General features: G+C 47.2%; 1 protein-coding gene across 1 annotated transcript; it reads left to right on the plus strand.

The window, feature by feature from the left end:
- Positions 1 to 5216: 5216 nt before the first annotated feature.
- On the plus strand, positions 5217 to 17345 carry CCNF (cyclin F). The gene is made up of 17 exons (XM_088523217.1): positions 5217 to 5268; positions 7858 to 8039; positions 8407 to 8513; positions 9421 to 9488; positions 10205 to 10398; positions 10745 to 10798; positions 11339 to 11443; positions 11986 to 12063; positions 12453 to 12604; positions 12920 to 13084; positions 13814 to 13937; positions 14273 to 14453; positions 14874 to 14961; positions 15092 to 15191; positions 15509 to 15639; positions 15852 to 16021; positions 16613 to 17345. The coding sequence occupies exons 1-17, from the start codon at positions 5217 to 5219 to the stop codon at positions 17065 to 17067; spliced, it is 2406 nt and encodes an 801-aa protein (XP_088379343.1). The 3' UTR covers positions 17068 to 17345.
- The last annotated feature ends 1484 nt before the right edge of the window (positions 17346 to 18829 follow it).

An 18829-nucleotide genomic window follows, 5' to 3' on the forward strand; every position in this document is an offset into this window, starting at 1 on the left:
CGACCCAGCTCCTGCACCAGAGTCCTTGTTCCAGGCTGGCTGGAGAGAGGCCCACTCAGACATCCCTGCACTGAGTCACAATCCAGGGAGTTTTGCAGTTATAAAGGCTAAAGAGCGCATTCCTTTCCTCCATTTTTACACAACAGCTTAGTTTCTGTAGGAGGTCATTGGTTACTAGAGAGGAAATACTGCCATAGAAAGCTGCCAAGGCCAAGCCCTTGCACTGTCCTGCAGCACATTTTGAACACACTTTTCTCACAGGCTTGCTCCCTCTGTGCCTTGCATGGCCTGATGCCACCTAGATAACAACACATGCCCCATGTGTCTACGTCTGTATGTTCCCTATGTATGTGAGAGGGTAAGGCATGACATTTCCTTGAACTTCTCCGGTTACTGGCAGCCAACAACCGGTGCTTACGTGCCAAGTTCTGCTCCAGCTTCTGGGTTTCTATGGCCTGCTCCTCTCCTTGCCCTGGCTACTGTAGTCCCTTCCCAGGGCCATCCCGAGGCCTCCCAGGCTCCAGGACCAGCACACTGTCTTCTGCAGAAAGAGACACAGCATCCGGCCTCCTATTCCCGTCTGTATCCCCTTTCCATCCCACATCGAGAGCGAACTACGCACAAGGAGTCTGGACCTGGGACTCCTGTATTTCACCAGTCTCTGTGTCTCCCTCCTGCACCTCCTTTCACTTCTCCAGCCCTTGTGCTGCCTCTAGCTTTGCCTAGTCTGGCAAATGTCTGTTTTACAGCTTCCTTCTCTACAGTTCTGGCGCTCTAGAAGCACCATCGTTTATCTCTCTGCATCATCAACTCTCCACCCTTTTCAAATTCAATTGAAAGCACATTTTCTCCCTTGCCTGTGGTTCTTAAATTATACACTCAGCTTATTTCAAAACATCAATTCAGAAACTTGGCGAGGTGATTATTAATAACAGCTCTGTTCTTCTCCGGAGGAGAAATAATATGAGAAATATGTGAAATGTGTACACAGTTGTCATTCTCACTCGCCTCTTTTGCCAAACACTATGTTCTTTACAAGAAACAAATACAACCCTACACCCAGCATTAAACGTCTGTAATTGGTGAGGAACTATGGCAAATGAGGCAAGTTTCCTTGCCATGTTCTGACGCTCGTGGTGTTCATCACCTCCTGCGATGGAAGAGCGCTTGGCACCAGGTAGACCAGCAGCACGTCCAGGGCTCGGTCTCAGTGAGCGGGAACCCAGCTAGGCCCCAGGCTTTCCTCCTTCCCTGGTTGTATGTAGCAGCAAAGTACATGATAGCTATCAATATGCTTAATTAGTCACGGCAAATTGTGCTGCGGCTACAATGAAGCTGCTCATGTTGGGATTCCGAGGGCTTGGAAGATGTGCCAGGGATTCGCGGGGACCCAGAGCTGCTGGAAGCACTCAGCTGTGGTCTGGCCTGGAAACTTGAGCTGGCAGCCTGTCAGGTCCATTTCTTTTCTTTCCTTTTTTCTTTAACTCTACTTATTGGACATGCAGTAGGGTACTGAGGAGCATTTCACAGCTTAAGGACGTGCAGAGAAGAAGCTCTGTAGTCCTTCCTGATAACCGTGCACACAGGGACGCTGTGAATATAGAGGAGCTGACCTCGGTGATCCGGGTATCCCCTCTCACTCTACATTTCTGTGTCATCCTAGACAGAGTACGCGCTTCCCCAATGCACGAGAGGGAGAGGAGGTCGTTGGAGAATGAGGGGGAAGATGGAAAACCTCTAACTCCTGTGGCAGGGCAATACAAATAAAGTCTTCCAATGGAGAGGAGGCATAAGGAGAGAGAAATCCATGCACTACATGGACATGTGTTTTTAGCCTTGCAAGACAAGGGAGGTCCAGTTTCTGATCATTTGCTTTTGAGAGGAGACTAAAGCCTACACTGAGTTATTAAGGTAACGATGAGCTTTTAATTTTGAAGCCAGGTTTGCCCTTGCAATGGCCCTCAGTTTGTCATTGGCATGCAAGGACTAGGACAGAAGGATGTGCCAACACAAACCAAAGCAACGCTGTATCAGTAACACCAGCAGCACCTGGACCCAGTGCAACATCTTCCTGGCACCTGAGCCTTCAGGGTGCCACACATAGCTCTCTGTATGAGTAATATATCTTTTAATTTATATCTTCATTAAAAGAAGAAGACATAAATTGAATGCCTCATATCAGTGAGAGCCTCCAAGGTCACTCTGTACCCAAAGTGCCCCGTCACACCGCGAGCCTTGGCTCCTCGCTTGGCTGGCAGCTGAAGCACTGCTCTGTCTGCCCACGCGGTGCCGTCACATCTCCCAGCCGCGGCTCGCCGCTTCCCTTCCAGGTACTGCCCTCAGGCACAAGGGCTTCTCTTAAGAAGCGATACTCTATAATCATCGTAAATGTGCCTTTTCCAGCAAGAGCTTGAAGAGTGTCTGCTCCTATCCAGAAGGGAATGACCACGTTCCCTGTTTTCTGCAGCAGACATCAGTGCAGGCAGCGTGTTCCCACTCGAATGGCGGGGCAGTGAGATGCCCCACTGAGGAGAGCCCAAGGCACGAACCATCCCTCCAACCATCCCGGGAACAGGAGCAGCACAGGGATTCTGCTAACGGCGCCTCCAGGGACAACACAGGCCACTCGCTGCTGCCTGACTGTGGGCTCTGGAGGAAACGATGGAGACCCCTTAGAGAAGACACCACTTCCTATACCCGGTGTTACGGACTTTAGGCTGCCACAAAGCAAGTGCCTTCAGACGACCCACGCACACGCGTTATCCCACCCAGTATGCCAAGAGCTTGCCTTGGCCTTGTGCAAGGAGACTTTAGAGAGAGAGAGGGGAGACCTTTGGCAACCTCCTGCGGCTGTAAGCTAACCAAACATTCGAAGCCATAGCTCCCTTTTCAGGAAAATGAAGCCCATTGCAGACCTCTTTCACCAAGACATTTGTCATTAAAAGCCACATTCGTTCTTCCCTTGCTTTGGTGAGGACAGATCTGAATTTGTAAAAGTGCTGTGTTGACCTGCTTCAGAGCAAATATCTTGATTCTTATTTATTTATTCCTGTAAAGTGGTATTTAGTAATGCAAGACAGGGAGATTATACACATCAGTATTATGTGTGAGGAAGATTTGGAAAATTAAGACCTTGCTTCTACAATATTCGTGCATTCCTGCTTGGTTTAGGACATCTAACAGAGTTTTGATGTCCCATCATGTGTGTTTGATGCCACCTTCTGGTAGTTTGAGGTCCTCATTTGAAAGAGAAGGTTTTCATTCTTTTGGGATGTTTCTGCACAAATGAGTTCCATGAAAGAGAAATAAAATGTGGAGAAAGGACGGAGATATAGATGTCCTGCTCTGCCCTTGCCCATCATTTCTGATTCACAATCCTGTCTCCAAACAGTGCTGTTAACAAACTTTGGTGCAAACAGGGACTGCAACATTATGTTAAAATAAGCACAATATAGGGAGGCAGCCGTTGGAGTATAGGCTGAGACATCCTGACTTAAAACTTGAGCCAAAGTTTCCCCACCATCTAAGGACCTCAGACAAACTCTTCCATCTAACTTGCACCTAGACTTACAGATTTGTGGAAGTTCTTTCCTCTCTCCGAGAGCAACTTCCATCTCTAGCCAGACAGTTGTTATATTGTATTGAGCTACATCACCCTGCTTAAAGCAGGACCCAAGTTACAAACACTGGTATCACCATTTCCGTTGAGGACTGATGCTCTCAAAAAAGGACCATCTCTTTCTACCCTCTCACAAATTTAGTCCAACTGCTGCACACTAGTGATTGACAGGAAAATTTAGACAACCTGTTACAAAGTGCTATATATTGTTTTTGTTTGTCCTTTGAACCTTGGGAAAGACACCATTTTACAACTGCCTGAATGAATTTGTCAGGTAGTATAAAACCACCATGTTTATCAATTTTAGTAATCACAGACTACGTAAAAAATGTTGCAAGATTCCCCATTGCACATTTGCTTTCTAGCCTCAGGCATCCTAGTTTTCCAAATGGCACCACACAAGATCCTGCAGAAATCCTAGATCCTGAAGGCAAAATAGCTGTCATGTTGCTGCCTCCAAGCTAGTTACTCCTAAGGTTCCCCTTGTCTGATTTACTTGCATGCAGCGTTATAATGTCACCGTCATTTCAGTTTGGGTTCTAGACCAGGATGGACTGTGCTAGGCTGGGGGAGAAAGAACCTCTGCAAACCATGCGGCTCCACTGTATCTATAATATATATGCAGTATATATGTATGGAGAATACGTATACGGTGCTATGGTGTCTATACCCAAAATCACACGGTGAGCTGTACCTAGCACTTGGAGGAGAAAGGGGTTGTGATGAGCTGCAGGTTGTTTTCCCCTCTAAGAAAGTTGTCTCCTAGACAGACAAGCTTTGCCTCGGCGGTAAAGCCCTCCACCTTGCTGGGGGGATGCACTTGTTGACCACAGTCCTGTTTCTAGCGCCTTATTGCTTAGATCCACAGTCTCAGGCCCACAAGGGTCTTGGTAAGAAGGCTCAGCACCTTCATGGACATAGTTGAGCAACATCTCTGCCACGTAGGAGAAACGTGGGGCTGGCAGCAGAGTGTAGGTGTTACAGCTGTGTTGAGTTTTAAGGCAAGCAAAGGGCTCTTATGGTATTAATCTTAATTTCCAGAGCAAAGAGATGTGAAGAGAGGAGAAAAAGGCATTTCACCTCTCTCTGAGGAGGTGATTCCTCACGTTTGCTTTGCTGGGGCTACTTTCTCAGGTAGTTTCTCATTTTTTTTCCAGCGAATGCCACACAGGTTTGTGAATGGACACAGAGGAAAGGCCCTACCCCAAAGCCCGTGTATTGACCAGGACAGACTCCCGCTCCGGAAAGCCCAGATGCATCCGCTGCCCTGCCCGGCCAAGGCACAAGATCACTCTGAGGGGCTGCCTGAGTTTGGCGTGGCCTTACACAGGTCACCTCAGGAAACGGATCACTTTAAATTTTTATTTTTAAGGTTATCTGAATCCCAAGGGATTTGGATCAATACCAGGTTCATGTGTTATGGCTACCAAAAGGAAGGAAATTGTCTTCCGCATTCTGCCTTGCCCTCCCAGGGCAGGACCCCAGCAGAGGCCGCGGCCGGCAGGACTCGGTACGGTGCTGAGGCACGAGGTAACAGCGGGCGGGAGGCACCGAGGGGACAGCGGAGCGGAGCGGAGTGGCTGCCCCCACCCCGGCCATGGCGCAGGCCGCGCCGAGGCGGCCCCCGGACACGGGCGCCGGCTGCCATGGCAACGCGCTATCCCCTGCCCGCCGCCCGCCCGCCGAGCATGCGCACCACGCGCCGCGGCGCCCGAACCGCCAACTGCCCCGATTCGAATTCGCATCCTCAGCGTCCAATCAGAGCCCGCGGGGCGGGGAAGGCACCGCCCCCCCGCCGGCCTTCCCACCAATGGCGGTGCCTGCTGGGTTTGAAAAAAAGTGCGCGAGGCGGGTGGGCGGTGCCGTCAGGCGCGGGACCAATGGCGTGCGGGAGAGGGCGGGGCCCCGCGGGGGCAGGACGCGCTCGCGGATGCGCAGGGGGCGGGGCCTGGCGGCGGGGGGCGGGCAGAGGGCGGGGCCTCTGCCCCCGCCGGCGGCGCCCGGGGCCGCCCCGCGCGGCCGCCTCATTCGGAGGCGGCTCTTGGGGCGCGGCGGCCGCGGGAGCCGCTCGGTGCTCGGGACGCGCGGGGATGAAGGCGGGCGGTGAGTGCGCGCGGCGGCGGCGCCGCTCCCCGGGGGCGCCGGGCTCCCTGCTCGGGCTGCCGCGGCTCGGCGGGCGCCCTGGGGCTCCTCGGCGGGGCCGCTCCGCCACGCGCGACGCGCGCGGAAATTCGAACGGCGGCGGCGGCGGGTGAGGGGGGCGGTGCGGTGCGGCCCGGTCCGCGGGGGCTCTGCCCGGGACCACCGGCCCTAGAGCGGCTTCCCCCCGCTCGGGGCGCCGCCGCCCCGCTTCTCCCTCCTCCTGGGAGCGGCCCCGCGCGGTGCCCGGTCCCGCAGCCGCTCGTGAGCAGGGCCTGGCCCGGGGGGTCCCCGCGGCTCCGCCATCCTGCGGAGCAAAGAGCTGCCGAGCCCCGCGGGGCTCGCGCCGCTGTCGGCGCCTACGCGGCCGCCCTCCTTCCCCCCAGGGGCGGAGCTGCCCTTGGCCCCAGGAATGCGAAGGGGGTGCGGAGGAGAGCAGAAGTCTTCCCCGCAGCCGTCAAAAAGCTGCTTTTTGTGGTAAAAGTCTGTTATTGAGGCAGGGGGTGGGTGCTGAGCGCTCTGATGTCTCGGTGTGGTGGCTCGTCCCACTAAAGCCGAAGGCCGAGGCAGTCAGTAGTGTGTGTATAGACTCAGACGAGCTCAGTGGCTTCCTGGCCGTTGCTTATGGGAATCTGCAGGATCTTCCGAAGAATCCCACTGAAAAGCCAGGTTAAACTCAACTTTGTTGACCCAAAAAGCCACAGAAAGGAATTGAGGTAGATGCAGCCGCTCTTCTCCGAACAAATCACCTATAGTCTCCGTGTTGGCTATGCAGCCCATAAACCCAGGTGCTTCCCAGCTCCATGGGTCTGGCACGCTCGGAGACCCGGCCGGTCGGTGCATCTTTCTGCTTATTGCATCTACAGCTGGTAGTGTGCTCTGTTCTCCCCAAAGACAGATGCAACTTCTTGTTTCTCCAGCCTTCCATCCAAGCTCTAGGAAAAGGCTCAGAGAGTTGCACTAGGTCGTACAGCATTCCCAGTAGTATGTTCCCTTTGACCTCATTGAGAAGTGTTTTAGAAGGCCATCAATTACATTTCCCAAATACAGGCTTTTCTGTATAGGGCTTTGAAGTCCAACTTGAAAAAATACAAGCCAGAAGCCTTCCTTAGCAAAGGCTCTGCCGGGGTCCCCAGTCTTGTGGGGCTGAAACTTGGGCTTCAGAAGGGGTTTCCCGAGCCCTCGTGCCTGCCCTCTTCTGTCTGGGCCATGGACCTGCCTCCCTTGCGTGCACGGGCTGCGCTCCAGAGCTCTGCCTTGGGTGGGTTGCTGCTCCTTCCAATGTCCATCTCCTACAAATGTAGCAGCCCAGGATTTCAGCACTGCTTGACAGAGCTGTGAGAGGAGGCAGAGCATGAAATAACAGCGAGGCTGAGGGAGTCCTTCTGCCCAACCAATAAGGTGGGAAAGAACCAGGCTTTCTACCACGGCGTGTGTCCTCAGTGAGAACAACTCGCCTGCTTTGCTCAGTTTGGTCTCATGCTAGGTAGTCTAATGCATTGAGGGTGCCATAACGCTGCCCCAACAGGTATGGAAGATGTAGGTAATGCTCTGGTTTCCGAATGCCAAGAGGTGCTAAAATATCACAAAATGTCCTCGTTTGGCATCTTCCATAAGAGTCCGTGGCAGACAAGTGGCCTCTTAGGAAGATGAGCTTTTCTCTTGACCCCCTGAGTTTCTTAAGACTTGTGGCAAGTCCTGGGCTCCTGATCTCTTTGGTCACATTTTAAAGACTACCCTCAGTTGAGAAGGGAAAATCTGGATGTGGCAAGATGAATGAAGTGTCAGTCTAACCCAAATCATGAAAAGGATGGGCTTGGATTACTGGAGGGGCTCTGCTTGGTGGAGAGGACGCGAGCTGGATTGCCCAAGTCATCCCTTCTGAGCCTCTTGGCTTCATTAAAATAAAATTCGCTTTCTCATAGCTAAAACTACTAAATCATTCACTTCCTGCTAAATGTATTTATCTTTGAACTCTGAGTAAGTGGTGTCCTATGCTGTAGTAGAATAAGTACAGTAATGCCATCCATCTACGTGCTTATGTACATGTATACTCTATGGCATCTTATTTTCCTCATGTTGTTTCAGGGCTAACTGAGATTTTTTTTTTTTTTTTCCTTTTCCAGTAATTCACTGTCGATGCTCCAGGTGCTTTTCTTTCCCTTCAAAGCGAAGGGTAAGAAAACGGCCCCGAGTCCTGACGTTGCTGAGTCTGCCGGAAGATGTTCTGTTCCATGTTCTGAAAGGCCTTCCTGCTGAGGACATCCTCTCAGTCAGAGCTGTGAGTCCTCCAACAGCTTCTCCCCTGTAATACACAGCAGTTTAGGGCTGGCCAAAGGTGCCAGGATGGGATATGGGAAAAGCTGGCTCCTCATATCAGTTTTTGTATCTCGCCTTGAGTTTAAGAAGATAAGCAGCCGTATTGGAGTGTTCTCTGGAGGTTTGCTGTGCAAGTTCTTCTGCCAGGTCACTTACATGAGAAGTATAATTCAATTTGGCAGCTCTTGCCTTAGTCAAGGTTGGGCAGAAAAACAACAGTAATTTACTTGCGGTTAACACACTCCCTGTATAAAATTAGACTGCTGAAGAACTGATCAACAAAACAACTGATTCTGTTGATCCCTTATTTGTGTAATTGCTTTGCACAGGTACACTCACATCTCAGATACCTTGTGGATAATCATGCTAGTGTTTGGGCCTGTGCGAGCTTCCAAGAAATATGGCCTTCTCCCAACAATCTGAAGATGTTTGAAAGGTAAGACTTTAAGAATCACTCTGTGTCCATGGTGGTAGAGGAGGATGTGTCAAGCTAGGTATCCAATGTGAGTCACTTTCTACTCTGTGTGGGGGATCTGACTGTCTTTTCTTAGTTGGAGAAGTCTTTGCTTGCTGTGATGAGGGCTTGTTGAGTTCATGTCTCATGCACATGGGAACTGTTGTCTTTTTAACTGGAGCACAGCCTGTTGTATCTACCAAAGTGTAATTTCTCTTGAAATGTGGTAACATCTTATGGTGGAATGTAGTTTATTAACTAAAACCTGTGTTATTGATGCTCTTGGAGCCTATTTCCATATGAAAATCTATGCATATCTGGAATATAACTATATTTCTAAGTCTTAGTTTATTTAGCCACTTCCTGTGAATAAAAATTTTTACCTAATGAAAAATTGGTAAACATCAATATTAAGAGTGGAGTTTCTGTAGATAATAATCTGGTTAAAAGCGAAGGAGAGTGTGTGTTTGTCTCTGTTTCGAAGAGTAGGGGTCACTTTTAATGTCATGCCAATTGCGTTGCTTCTTATTGTTATCTCTGCTATGACGCATGTTTAATCTTTCTAAAAGATCAGCCTGAGTGCAAATACCAAAACGACCACATTCTGTCACTGGGGACATTGCATGGGATTGGAAAATGGTTCCTGTAGAGTTGTCAAATTGTTCTGGAAATGGGCAAATCCAAGAGCTGGGTATAAATTGTGCCCTGGGTTTTCTTGCTGCAGCTTCCATGGCAGACGCACACGTGCGGGTGGGTTTGGATGGAGGGTGTTTGTTACGCTGCATCAAAATCCCAGCCTGGCTTGTACTGTCGTAACTAGCGTAAGGATGAGGGTCTAAGAGTACTTATTGACTTAAACCTGACGTGTCCTCCCTGTATCCCAATTTAGGGCTGCTGAAAAGGGTAACTTTGAAGCTGCTGTGAAGCTGGGCATAGCATACTTGTACAACGAAGGCTGTAAGTATGCAAGTGCTTGGGCTCTGGGGGAAGGTGGAAGGGTGGATGAATTCAAGGCTTATTTTTAGCTGTAGATCAATTGTTGAGGCAAAAAGTTGGCTTTTTTTATTGGCTGCCTGCAAAGTTTTCTCCTGTGCCTTGAGCACTGATGCCTGTGTACCCAGCTTCTAGAGAAAAAAGTGCAGTCGATTTTCAGTGTTTCAGCCTTTTTCAGTGTGTGATGAGCCTTCCTCTTTGCTTTTATCTTTCAGTCAAATTTTGGCATTGGCCCTAACCTTTTGTTAATCCTGTTAAATGTTGTTATGCTGCAAAAGTGTGTGTGTACTAAAAATACACAATTAGTTAATGAGCTTATGTACTCACATTTTCAAGTTATGCTTGGAAAACTTCTGATCAGACTTGAGCAGCCGCCTAGTTTGTTAGAGTTAAATGTGGCCGAAGGGATTAATGCTGATGGGAGGACTCCTCTTGCTGAGGGTTTTGGCAAGACAGGTGCCTTGCAGGCCGTTTTGTTGGTGTGCTCATAGGGATTAACATTGCTCGGGGTATTGATATTTGCCTGTTGCTCTCAGGCTGTGCATTGACTGTAGCAAAACCTTTCTTATGTTGTCATCTCCTTGAGTCTAAAGCTCTGAAGGGAATTCCCTGTTCAGCCTTTTCCTGATGGCATCTCATGGTTTGTGGTGACTGACTGTTTGGCCTGACCAATTTCTCAGTGTCCATCTCCGACGAGGGTCGCGCAGAAGTGAACGGGTTGAAGGCGTCGCATTTCTTCAGCCTGACGGAGCGCCTGAACATGCGCGCCGCCCCGTTCGTCTGGCTCTTCATCCGTCCTCCCTGGTCCCTCAGTGGAAGCTGTTGCAAAGCTGTGGTCTATGAAAGTCTCAAAGCGGAATGTCAGCTGGATAAGGTAAGGCTTCTTCTGCTCTTGACTTCAAAATAGTGCAGCAGCTTCTCCAAATTCTTCTGGAAAAAATATTCCTGTCTGCCGTGGAGCTCTTGTGCCCTAAATGCTTAAATCGCCACGAATCAGTTGTTTTAATGGGTTTGCAGCCAGGCTACGCTCGGTATGTTGTGAGTGCCAAAGACCTGTACTGAGATTCTGTTTTATCTCAAAGATGACAAAATGTCGAGGAAAGTAAGGAGGCGGAACAATGAAAGGCAAAGAAGTATACTGAGGAATTGGTTGTTTTTAAAAAGTATTCCTTGTTTCTCCTTAATGAAGCTTTATTTTTATGTTTTGTTTCCTTTTTCAGGTTCAAAAAGGATCTATCCTCCACTGCCTGGCTAAGGTCTTAAATCTGTTTGAGGTGAGCAATGTTTCTGATTTGTTGTCTCTGGCAATTCTGAAAATGACTTTTTCTGGTAGTGCTAATTCTGTTTGATTAGAAGTTAAACAAATGTTCTTGTGTTGCTCGAGTGGCTTAGGAATTTCTGTGCTGAAGAGTATATGATACATACTTTTTCAAAGAAATGTTAGCAACTCAGTTTCTTCCGTTTACAAGAACTAAAATTAATTTTGGCCTATTGTGGGCTAGTACTGTGGTCAGGCCTCAAAAGAAGGCTTATAGCCTTCATGTTCATCAAAATAAATGGCCTTCAGTGGTGAGCAACCCAAATAGCTTGCAACTAGCTGAGGAAAATTACCAACTAATTCATGAACCTGGTAGCACCTTGTATAGTCTGGAAGGGGCTTGCAGTTCCTAGCTACTGTACTGTAGCTCTTAGTGTGGTGCTGTTCTGCAACTGCTGAAATTCTGAGGTCTGGCATCCAGTCAGCTGGACAAAATAAATATCATCATGTGGGTTTGTTTGTTTATTTTGTTTTGTTTTTCCTCCTCTCCCCTTAGGATGAAGAAAAAAGAAAAGAATCCCTTGAAATGTTTGAAGAATCTTCAAAGCAGGGTTGTTTAAACAGCTCCTACCTCCTTTGGGAAAGCAACAAAAAGGCTGCTGTAAGTAATTGTCTATTGGTCTCAAAACAACACTTTCTACTGTAATGTCTGGACCTCCATGTGTGATAAACAACTGCAGAAAGGCGTTGCTCTTTCTTTTAGGTTCCCTGCCTCATAAACAAGGAGAGCACTAAGAACTCTCAGAAATGAGTCTTAATATTTGCCTTCGTGTTTAAAATAAGCGAGTCCATGAGCAGTTGTAGCTCAGGAGTAAGCAGAAGCTTTATGCCAAGCGTGGTGAAAGCAAAGTCACCACTGGCTAGTAATCAGGTTGCCCACTTGGGAGTGGGAGCAAGGAGACTGCCCACGTGGCCGTTTTATAAATACATTGCTATCCTGAATGGCCTTCATCTCCTGTGAGACCTCGGACGAGACTTGAAGCAAGTTTCTTAAAGTTGGCCACACAATGAGAAGAAGACTGGTTGCTGCAATAAGTGTAACCGCCAGCAATGTTTTTCCTATGGAAAGGAGTATTTGCAAACCTTCCATTTCCTTTGTAAAGGTAATGGGTTTTTAAAATCCATTTATATTTCTCTCCTTAGATGTCAGATCCTGGCAGATACCTGCAAAGCCTCAGGAAGCTAAGGGACTATGCAGCAAAGGGCTGCTGGGAAGCACAGGTAAGACTGACTTTCCAGGAAAGCTGTCGGACTTTGGTCTCTTACGTGCTTTTGTGAGTACAGACTCCTCCTGTTAGATACAGAGTCAAAATTACCAAATAATGTGTGTGGGGATGTGTGGATGTGTTCTCTGCAACTCCCCCTGTTCTCAAAATGCTGCATTTGTGTTCTACAATCTGAGCAAGGATCCATTTTCTGCTAGAATTAAAGGCCTACCCCAAAAAATGAGCACCTTGTTCAGCCTTTAAGTCAGACAAGGAAATAGGCATTTCTTTCTTTCAAGTTGCTTTTCATGACAGCTGCTTCCATTTTCAGCAGCAAAATTGCAGGAATTGCAAAATTGCGTGTGTTTGGTAAACGCATTTTCTTCTGTATTCTGTCTGCTACAGATAGCTTTAGCTAAAGCTTGTGGGAATGGAAACCAACCAGGATTAGAAGCGAAATCTTCCAATGAACTGGTATCCCAGATCTTTCAAGCCTCCATGCCTGTCAGCAAGCAAAGTATCTTCACTGTGCAGAAAGGAATGAATGAAACAATGAGGTAAAAACTCAAATCCAGCTATAGTTAGTCTTCCATTTTCTAGATTAGTGGGCTTTAGCCTCCTGATTTATATGCCTTGACTATTTCCTTTTAAATTAATTTCACAAGCTACTTAACAGGTCCATTGGATTCTAACAGAACAACAAGCCTCTGGCTGCAAACCCTTATCTCTATGTAATGTGAAGCTTTTCTGAAATCTTTTGGTGCAATTTCCTGGTTTGGAAGCCTTCAGTGCAGAAGGGCCTGGTATGGGGAGAAGGTTCAGCCCAGATCTGAACACCTTCTAACCTGGCAGATTCTCTTTTGCCTGTCCAGGTACATCCTGATTGACTGGTTGGTAGAAGTGGCCACCATGAAAGACTTCTCTAGCCTCTGCCTTCACATGACAGTGGGATGTGTGGACCGTTACTTGAAGCTGAGACCTGTACCCCGAGCTCGACTCCAGCTTCTGGGCATTGCCTGCATGGTTATTTGCACACGGTAAGGATTGTGACCGATGGTCACGGACCGTTGCTATGATCCCTCAAATTCACTTGTGCACTTTAGCTTCCTGCCCACACGTGAATAGTAGTACTGGAAAGACCCCCTGGCTTACCTTTACATTGACTGCTGCTTAAATGGGGGTCACATACAAACTTGCCTGATCTCTGCAAATGGCAGGCAAAAAAATATTTCTTTAACATGTATTTGAATATGAGGAGGGAAAAAAAGACTGTTGCAGGGAGGAGGTCTAAATCAATCAGCTAATCTAGTTGCCTTCCATCATCAACTAAAGTCTTTCACACAGTATTGGCATGAATAATCCTGTAGGAAACAACTGCAGCAGTGCTGTTACCCAGTTTGGTCTCTTGTACTCAAATGCCTGCACTTTACAGGAATAAACGAGCATGGTGTGGTGGAATATAATTTTTCTGTATTAGTTCCTTTATCTTCTTGATATCCAAAAATCATCTTAACCTAGTAGAGGTTTTCTAAATGTGATGAATTAGAAATGTTCCAATATCTGGTTTCAGCTTAGATGTAAAATAAAGAGCTGCTATTCCTTTTTTCCTGGTTTGTACCAGATCCATGACTTTAGCAAGTATTTTATGAAGCTGTTTAACTCTTTGGTCATCTTGGATGTATTTGTTTGCCCTCACAAGAAATCAGTGCACACATGTGCATTCAGGTTCTTGTGGGGGCAATTGTTAATGATATTTAATATTGCAGTTTTGTTAGCAAAGAGATCTTGACGATACGGGAAGCCGTGTGGCTAACGGACAACACATACAAATATGAAGACCTTGTCAGAATGATGGGCGAAATCATTTCTGCCCTAGAAGGAAAAATAAGGGTGAGTTTGGAAAGAGGATGGGCCCCTTTGGTCACTGCTGAAACAACTGCACTGTTGTCGTTAGCAGTGAAATGTGGATCACTTCCTGCTCTATAATAACATTTAAAATATTTTTGATGGAACTGTTCTCAATAAGCTGTGGAGACTTAAAAGCCTGCTGATGCAAAACTATCTCCCTTTGTGTAGAGATTAAAACTTAAGTTGAGAGGTCATATTTAAAAAAACAAACAAACAAAAAAACTTAAGGTAATGAAAAGAGGGTCTGCTGGGAACAGCTGTGTTGTTAATACTTGGTGCTTAATCATTTTGCCAACTTCTGTTCTCCTTTGTGTTAGATGCCTACTGTCGTGGACTACGTAGAAGTGTTGTCACACATAGTCTCTCTGGAGAGAAGAACCCTTCACCTGTGCAGCTTCATCTGTGAGCTGTCCCTGCTGAACACCGGCCTCTGCGTGTACTCCCCGGCGCGCCTGGCTGCGGCGGCGCTGCTCCTGGCCAGGGTGCTGCACAAGCAGGGTAAGGAACTGCCTCCTGCCTCGGGAGCCGCTCTTGCCTGCTTCCTTGGCAAGATGCCCCCTTCCTTGGAGGGAGGGAAGGTGAGCGGCCTGGGTATGAGACTTGAGAGTGCAGAGAGGAGTTCACCTGATTTTTCCCTCATTACAGTTATGAAGAACAAAAGCGTTAGTGTTGTACAGCACCAAGGTGTTTAAATAGGAATGAAGGTTTCTGCTACTAATTCTACAACATAGACAAAATAGCTAGCCTCAACTTCACTTTGACAGACAATGGTATTCATGGAGCTGATTTTAAATTTGAATGAGCTGTTTATAGGCATAAGTTTGTAGATGATTGTGGTTTTTATCACATCTTAAAAAATCCGTGTGATTGCACAACTACCAAGCTTCTCAAAATGATAGTGTGTACTCTCTTCTCCAGCACATCCCTGGACAAGCCAGCTGTCTGAGTGCACTGGTTTCTCTCTCGAAGACCTGCTGCCGTGTGTGCTAAGCCTCCACCAAAAATGGTAAAACCTTTGGAATCCTTTTGGGAGGGCATGTGAATGTTTGGAAGCCAACTCTTCCAAGTTGGCAGGTGTCGTCAGCATGGTTTCATGTAATCCATTCTCAGACTGGGGGTTTATTCTTTCTTTCTAGTTTCCACGATGATGTCCCAAAGGATTATAGGCAGGTGTCTCTAACAGCGGTGAAACAACGATTTGAAGATGAACGTTATGAAGAAATAGGTAAAGAAAAGGTGAGTTCTTGCTCTTCATTTGGTGATGCTTGACATTCAGAGCAAAACTAGCTGTGTGGCAGGATATACAAAACAGAGTAAGAGCGATGTAACTGTTAACTTTAGATTTTTAGGGAGGAGAGAACATAGAAATCAAGCACTGGTTTTTAAACTTATCTGCTGGGACTTGAGGATAGTTGAGTACATGTGGAGTTGAGCACAAGAACTTGCTGTGATGTATTTTTCTAGGGCGGGGGGGATAGAGAAACAGGACCCTTCTGAAAAGGGGAATTGCATGATCTGCTTTACTGACTGTTTTTTATTTGTTTATTTATAAGATGATGAGCTACAGCCAGCTGTGTTCGTTATTGGGTGTGAAGCAGGAGGACCCGGAGCCCAACCCCATGCACACAAATATGGTGGAAATTCAGACTTTCCTTAGTTCTCCCTCTGGAAAGAGAACTAAAAGGCTAGTATAAATTCATTACTGCTAATGTCTAGGAAGATTAGTATGAGGCTTTCCTCTTCTCTGGTGTTCTGAACTTCTGTTCTAAAACATAATCAATTCTTCTGATCTTCATCTTCTGATTCTTAACTGGAATACCTTCTAAAAGAGCTGGAAAAGGATACTTATCTTTCAATCTGTGACTTCTGGATTTTGTTTTTTTTCTCGTGCTACAGGAGGAGGGAAGACAGCTTTCAGGATGACAGAGGCAGCTTTGTGACTACACCAACAGCTGAGCTCTCCAACCAGGAAGAAAGTCTCCTAGACAACTTCCTAGACTGGAGCTTAGACTCCTGTTCTGGTTATGAAGGGGATCAGGAAAGCGAAGGCGAGAAAGATGGAGATGGTGAGGGTTTCTTTCTCCTTACAGAAAGCAAATGAGGGAATTAAAATAATGTAGCTATCTCTTTCCTTAAAATTATTTCTTTGGGTAACTTGCAGAGGAAGACCACTTTGGAAAAAGACTTTGCTTCTACAGTGGTCTTAAGTTGTTTGAGGTACATATCCCTTCTTATCATACTGTTTCAGAACATGATGAAGGATTTTGTAGGTGTTTAGAGATTCAGAGTGAGACTGTGTTCAGGTATTGCTGTGACAGAAGACCAAACTCTGAATTAAGAGCATTAATTGACACTACACTGGATGGTTCTGCTGCAGGGATTTTTGCCCATGACCAGTGATGTAGTGAATGCTGTTACCTGCTTGTTTTCCAACACTGTGATTGACTTTTCACTGTGAAAACTGTTGATGGACAACAGTATTCCCTCAAAGAGGGAATGTCCCCGTTTAAAAAAAGGAGAAAGATAGCTGTGCCGCCTCCCCTTTACATATAAATAGCCTTCAGGCTATATAAGGTCTTCATTTCGGTTCTTACTCTATGCTCATTGTCTTGTCTTCGATTTGCGTCACACTAACCTTTGCTTTCACCATCCTGCAGTGACCGCTCCCAGTGGTATCCTGGATGTGACAGTGGTCTATGTGAATCCAGCTGACCACTGCTGTCAAGACTCCAGTGACGAAGATAACGCAGCCACAGGCTGGTGTGAGCACACGGTGCCACCGAGCGAGGCTCAGCTGTCCCATGAGAGCTGTGTTCTTCCAGCATATCTCACCCCAAGAAATCCTAACCTAGAAGGGAGCTCAGGCTACTCCTCTGTCAACAGCACCAGTCCTACATCTTCTGTAGAAGGCAGCTTTGGAGTACCTCTCAGAACTACCTCAGCGCTGTCCCTTGGCAGTGCCACAAACAAGGGGCCGTGCCAGCCTCATTACTTGAAATCACATTTACAGTCGGTCAGTGCTAGGCCCAACCAGGGCAAGTGCGACAGAAGACAAGTCAAGCGAAAAAACATTGCAGAACACAGCGAAGAAAGGGTGAACTTGGGTCTCTGATTTCAGGCTGTTTACTTCTAGAGGGTCCCTGGAAACAGTATTTCTGCATAGTCATGCAAGGTGGTAGTGAGTAACTGTCAATACCTCCACCACGTTCCCCCTCCTGTCAGCTTTGTCTATGCCTATCATGGTCTGCAAACCTATCCTGTGCTTCTGTAGCTCACTTCTGGGCCATTTCCTTTCTTGATAGCTGCCCTTTTTAATGTATTCCCTATGACCTGATCCTATGCAAATTAAGACCCTTCTTTGTGTATGAAATTTGCAGTTCCTTATCATGCCTCACCAGTTAATCCTTGATAGCAAAGTACCTGTCACGTCCCTCACTTTGCTGTGAGGCCTGGCCCTGGTTTTTAAAGATGCAGCTTTGGTTCCCAGGTTACTGGATGTCACTCTATGCTTGAAGTCTTCCACTTGAAAGACCTTTTTGAGGCTGTTACCTTATTCTTCCTGACAGGTGCTATCTTACTCAGCTGGTGCTTTCCATGTATATACCACTTGCTGCACTGATCTAAGGGTTTTTTTAATGGATAGAATCAAGAGGTATATGAAGGCTCTCTGCAGGTCTATTGTGGTGTGTGTGTGTGTGTGTGTGTGTGTTGTTGTTTTGTTTTTTTTCCTTAACCTACCTCTCGCATGGTTTTAGTCCCATTTGCCTCAGGCCCTAGTTGCCATGTGTTCCCCTCACCTGAAAAACTGCCCTTCTGTGCCTTAAAGCTTCACTGCCTGAGCAAGCAGTAACATGAGCTCTGTGAACTGTTAGATGCTGGACGAGAGGTTAAACTGCCTGCTCCAGCCAGTGCCTTGACTTCATTTCCTGTCTTGCACAGTCTTCCTTGCTCTTCTCAAATGTGTGTCCTCAAGGAAAGCACAACCACCACTTGAACACTAGAAGCGGAGGCAGCTCTGCACTAAGGGCAGGTAATATTTGTTGAAAGCTCTAACTTAAGCCTCACTACTCTGTTCCAAGCTGCACAGACAGCAGAGCTACAGCCCAGACGTGGTCCTGCTTGGTAACAACAGAAGAAACCATCTACTCTGACCTCAGCCTAGCAGAGCTGGGCTAAAACTGCTTCCTTCTACAACTGTTAAAAGAACATCTGCCTCCTTAAGAACAGGTAGCAAGTCTATCAAGGTACAAGACCTCCAGGAGCTGTCACTCAGTTTAACACTGGAACTGGACTGCACAACTCTTCCTTTGGTTAGAAAGCACTGTGGCAGACAGCAACAGTTGAGATACAGTGGAGTGACTTTTTTATAAATTTTTTTTTTTTTTTTACAAATACATGGTTCCCTGTCTTATTTTAAGGGCTATTGGGTTAGCTGTAGATCATGTTCATTCACTTTCCGTGACTTAGGGTTTAGAGAACTGGTGTTTGAGGTGGGGGGCTGGAAGGCTGAGTTGGGCCTTCAGTATCACAATGAATCACAATTAATACTGAAGCAAGGTATAGAGCTCTGGGCAAGTTCTTTCCCTTAAAAACATTAAAACCCTTTAAAAGCCTTAAAAGGAGAGCGTGGTGCAGGAGCCAGGGGAGGGTGGGGCAGTTAGTATGGCAGTTCATGCAGGCAGGAGGGGCACGCAGGGTGCAGGGAGTCTCCTCCCGGCGCAGGAAGAGAGCTCTCCCCACAGCCTCTTCTATCAGTGGTAATTCAGGTGTGGTAGCCAGAGTCTCTACACCACAGACAGCATCCACCAGAAAGCCTGGGGTGACTCTCATTGGAATCACAGAGACGTGGTGGGACAGCTCACACGACTGGAGTG

This window comes from Tinamus guttatus, unplaced genomic scaffold, assembly GCF_059628265.1.
Source record: "Tinamus guttatus ecotype Peru unplaced genomic scaffold, ASM5962826v1 Tinamus_guttatus_pri_ptg000172l, whole genome shotgun sequence".
In the NCBI taxonomy this organism is placed as follows: Eukaryota; Metazoa; Chordata; class Aves; order Tinamiformes; family Tinamidae; genus Tinamus; species Tinamus guttatus.

Bases quoted from the DNA above. Each gene is read 5' to 3' on its own strand.
- CCNF (XM_088523217.1), top strand. From the start codon at position 5,217: ATGGCGCAGGCCGCGCCGAGGCGGCCCCCGGACACGGGCGCCGGCTGC. The intron at 5,269-7,857 runs GCAACGCGCTAT...GGGCTAACTGAG, and splicing joins CACGGGCGCCGGCTGCCATG to ATTTTTTTTTTTTTTTTCCT. The intron at 15,192-15,508 runs GTGAGTTCTTGC...TTTATTTATAAG, and splicing joins AAGAAATAGGTAAAGAAAAG to ATGATGAGCTACAGCCAGCT.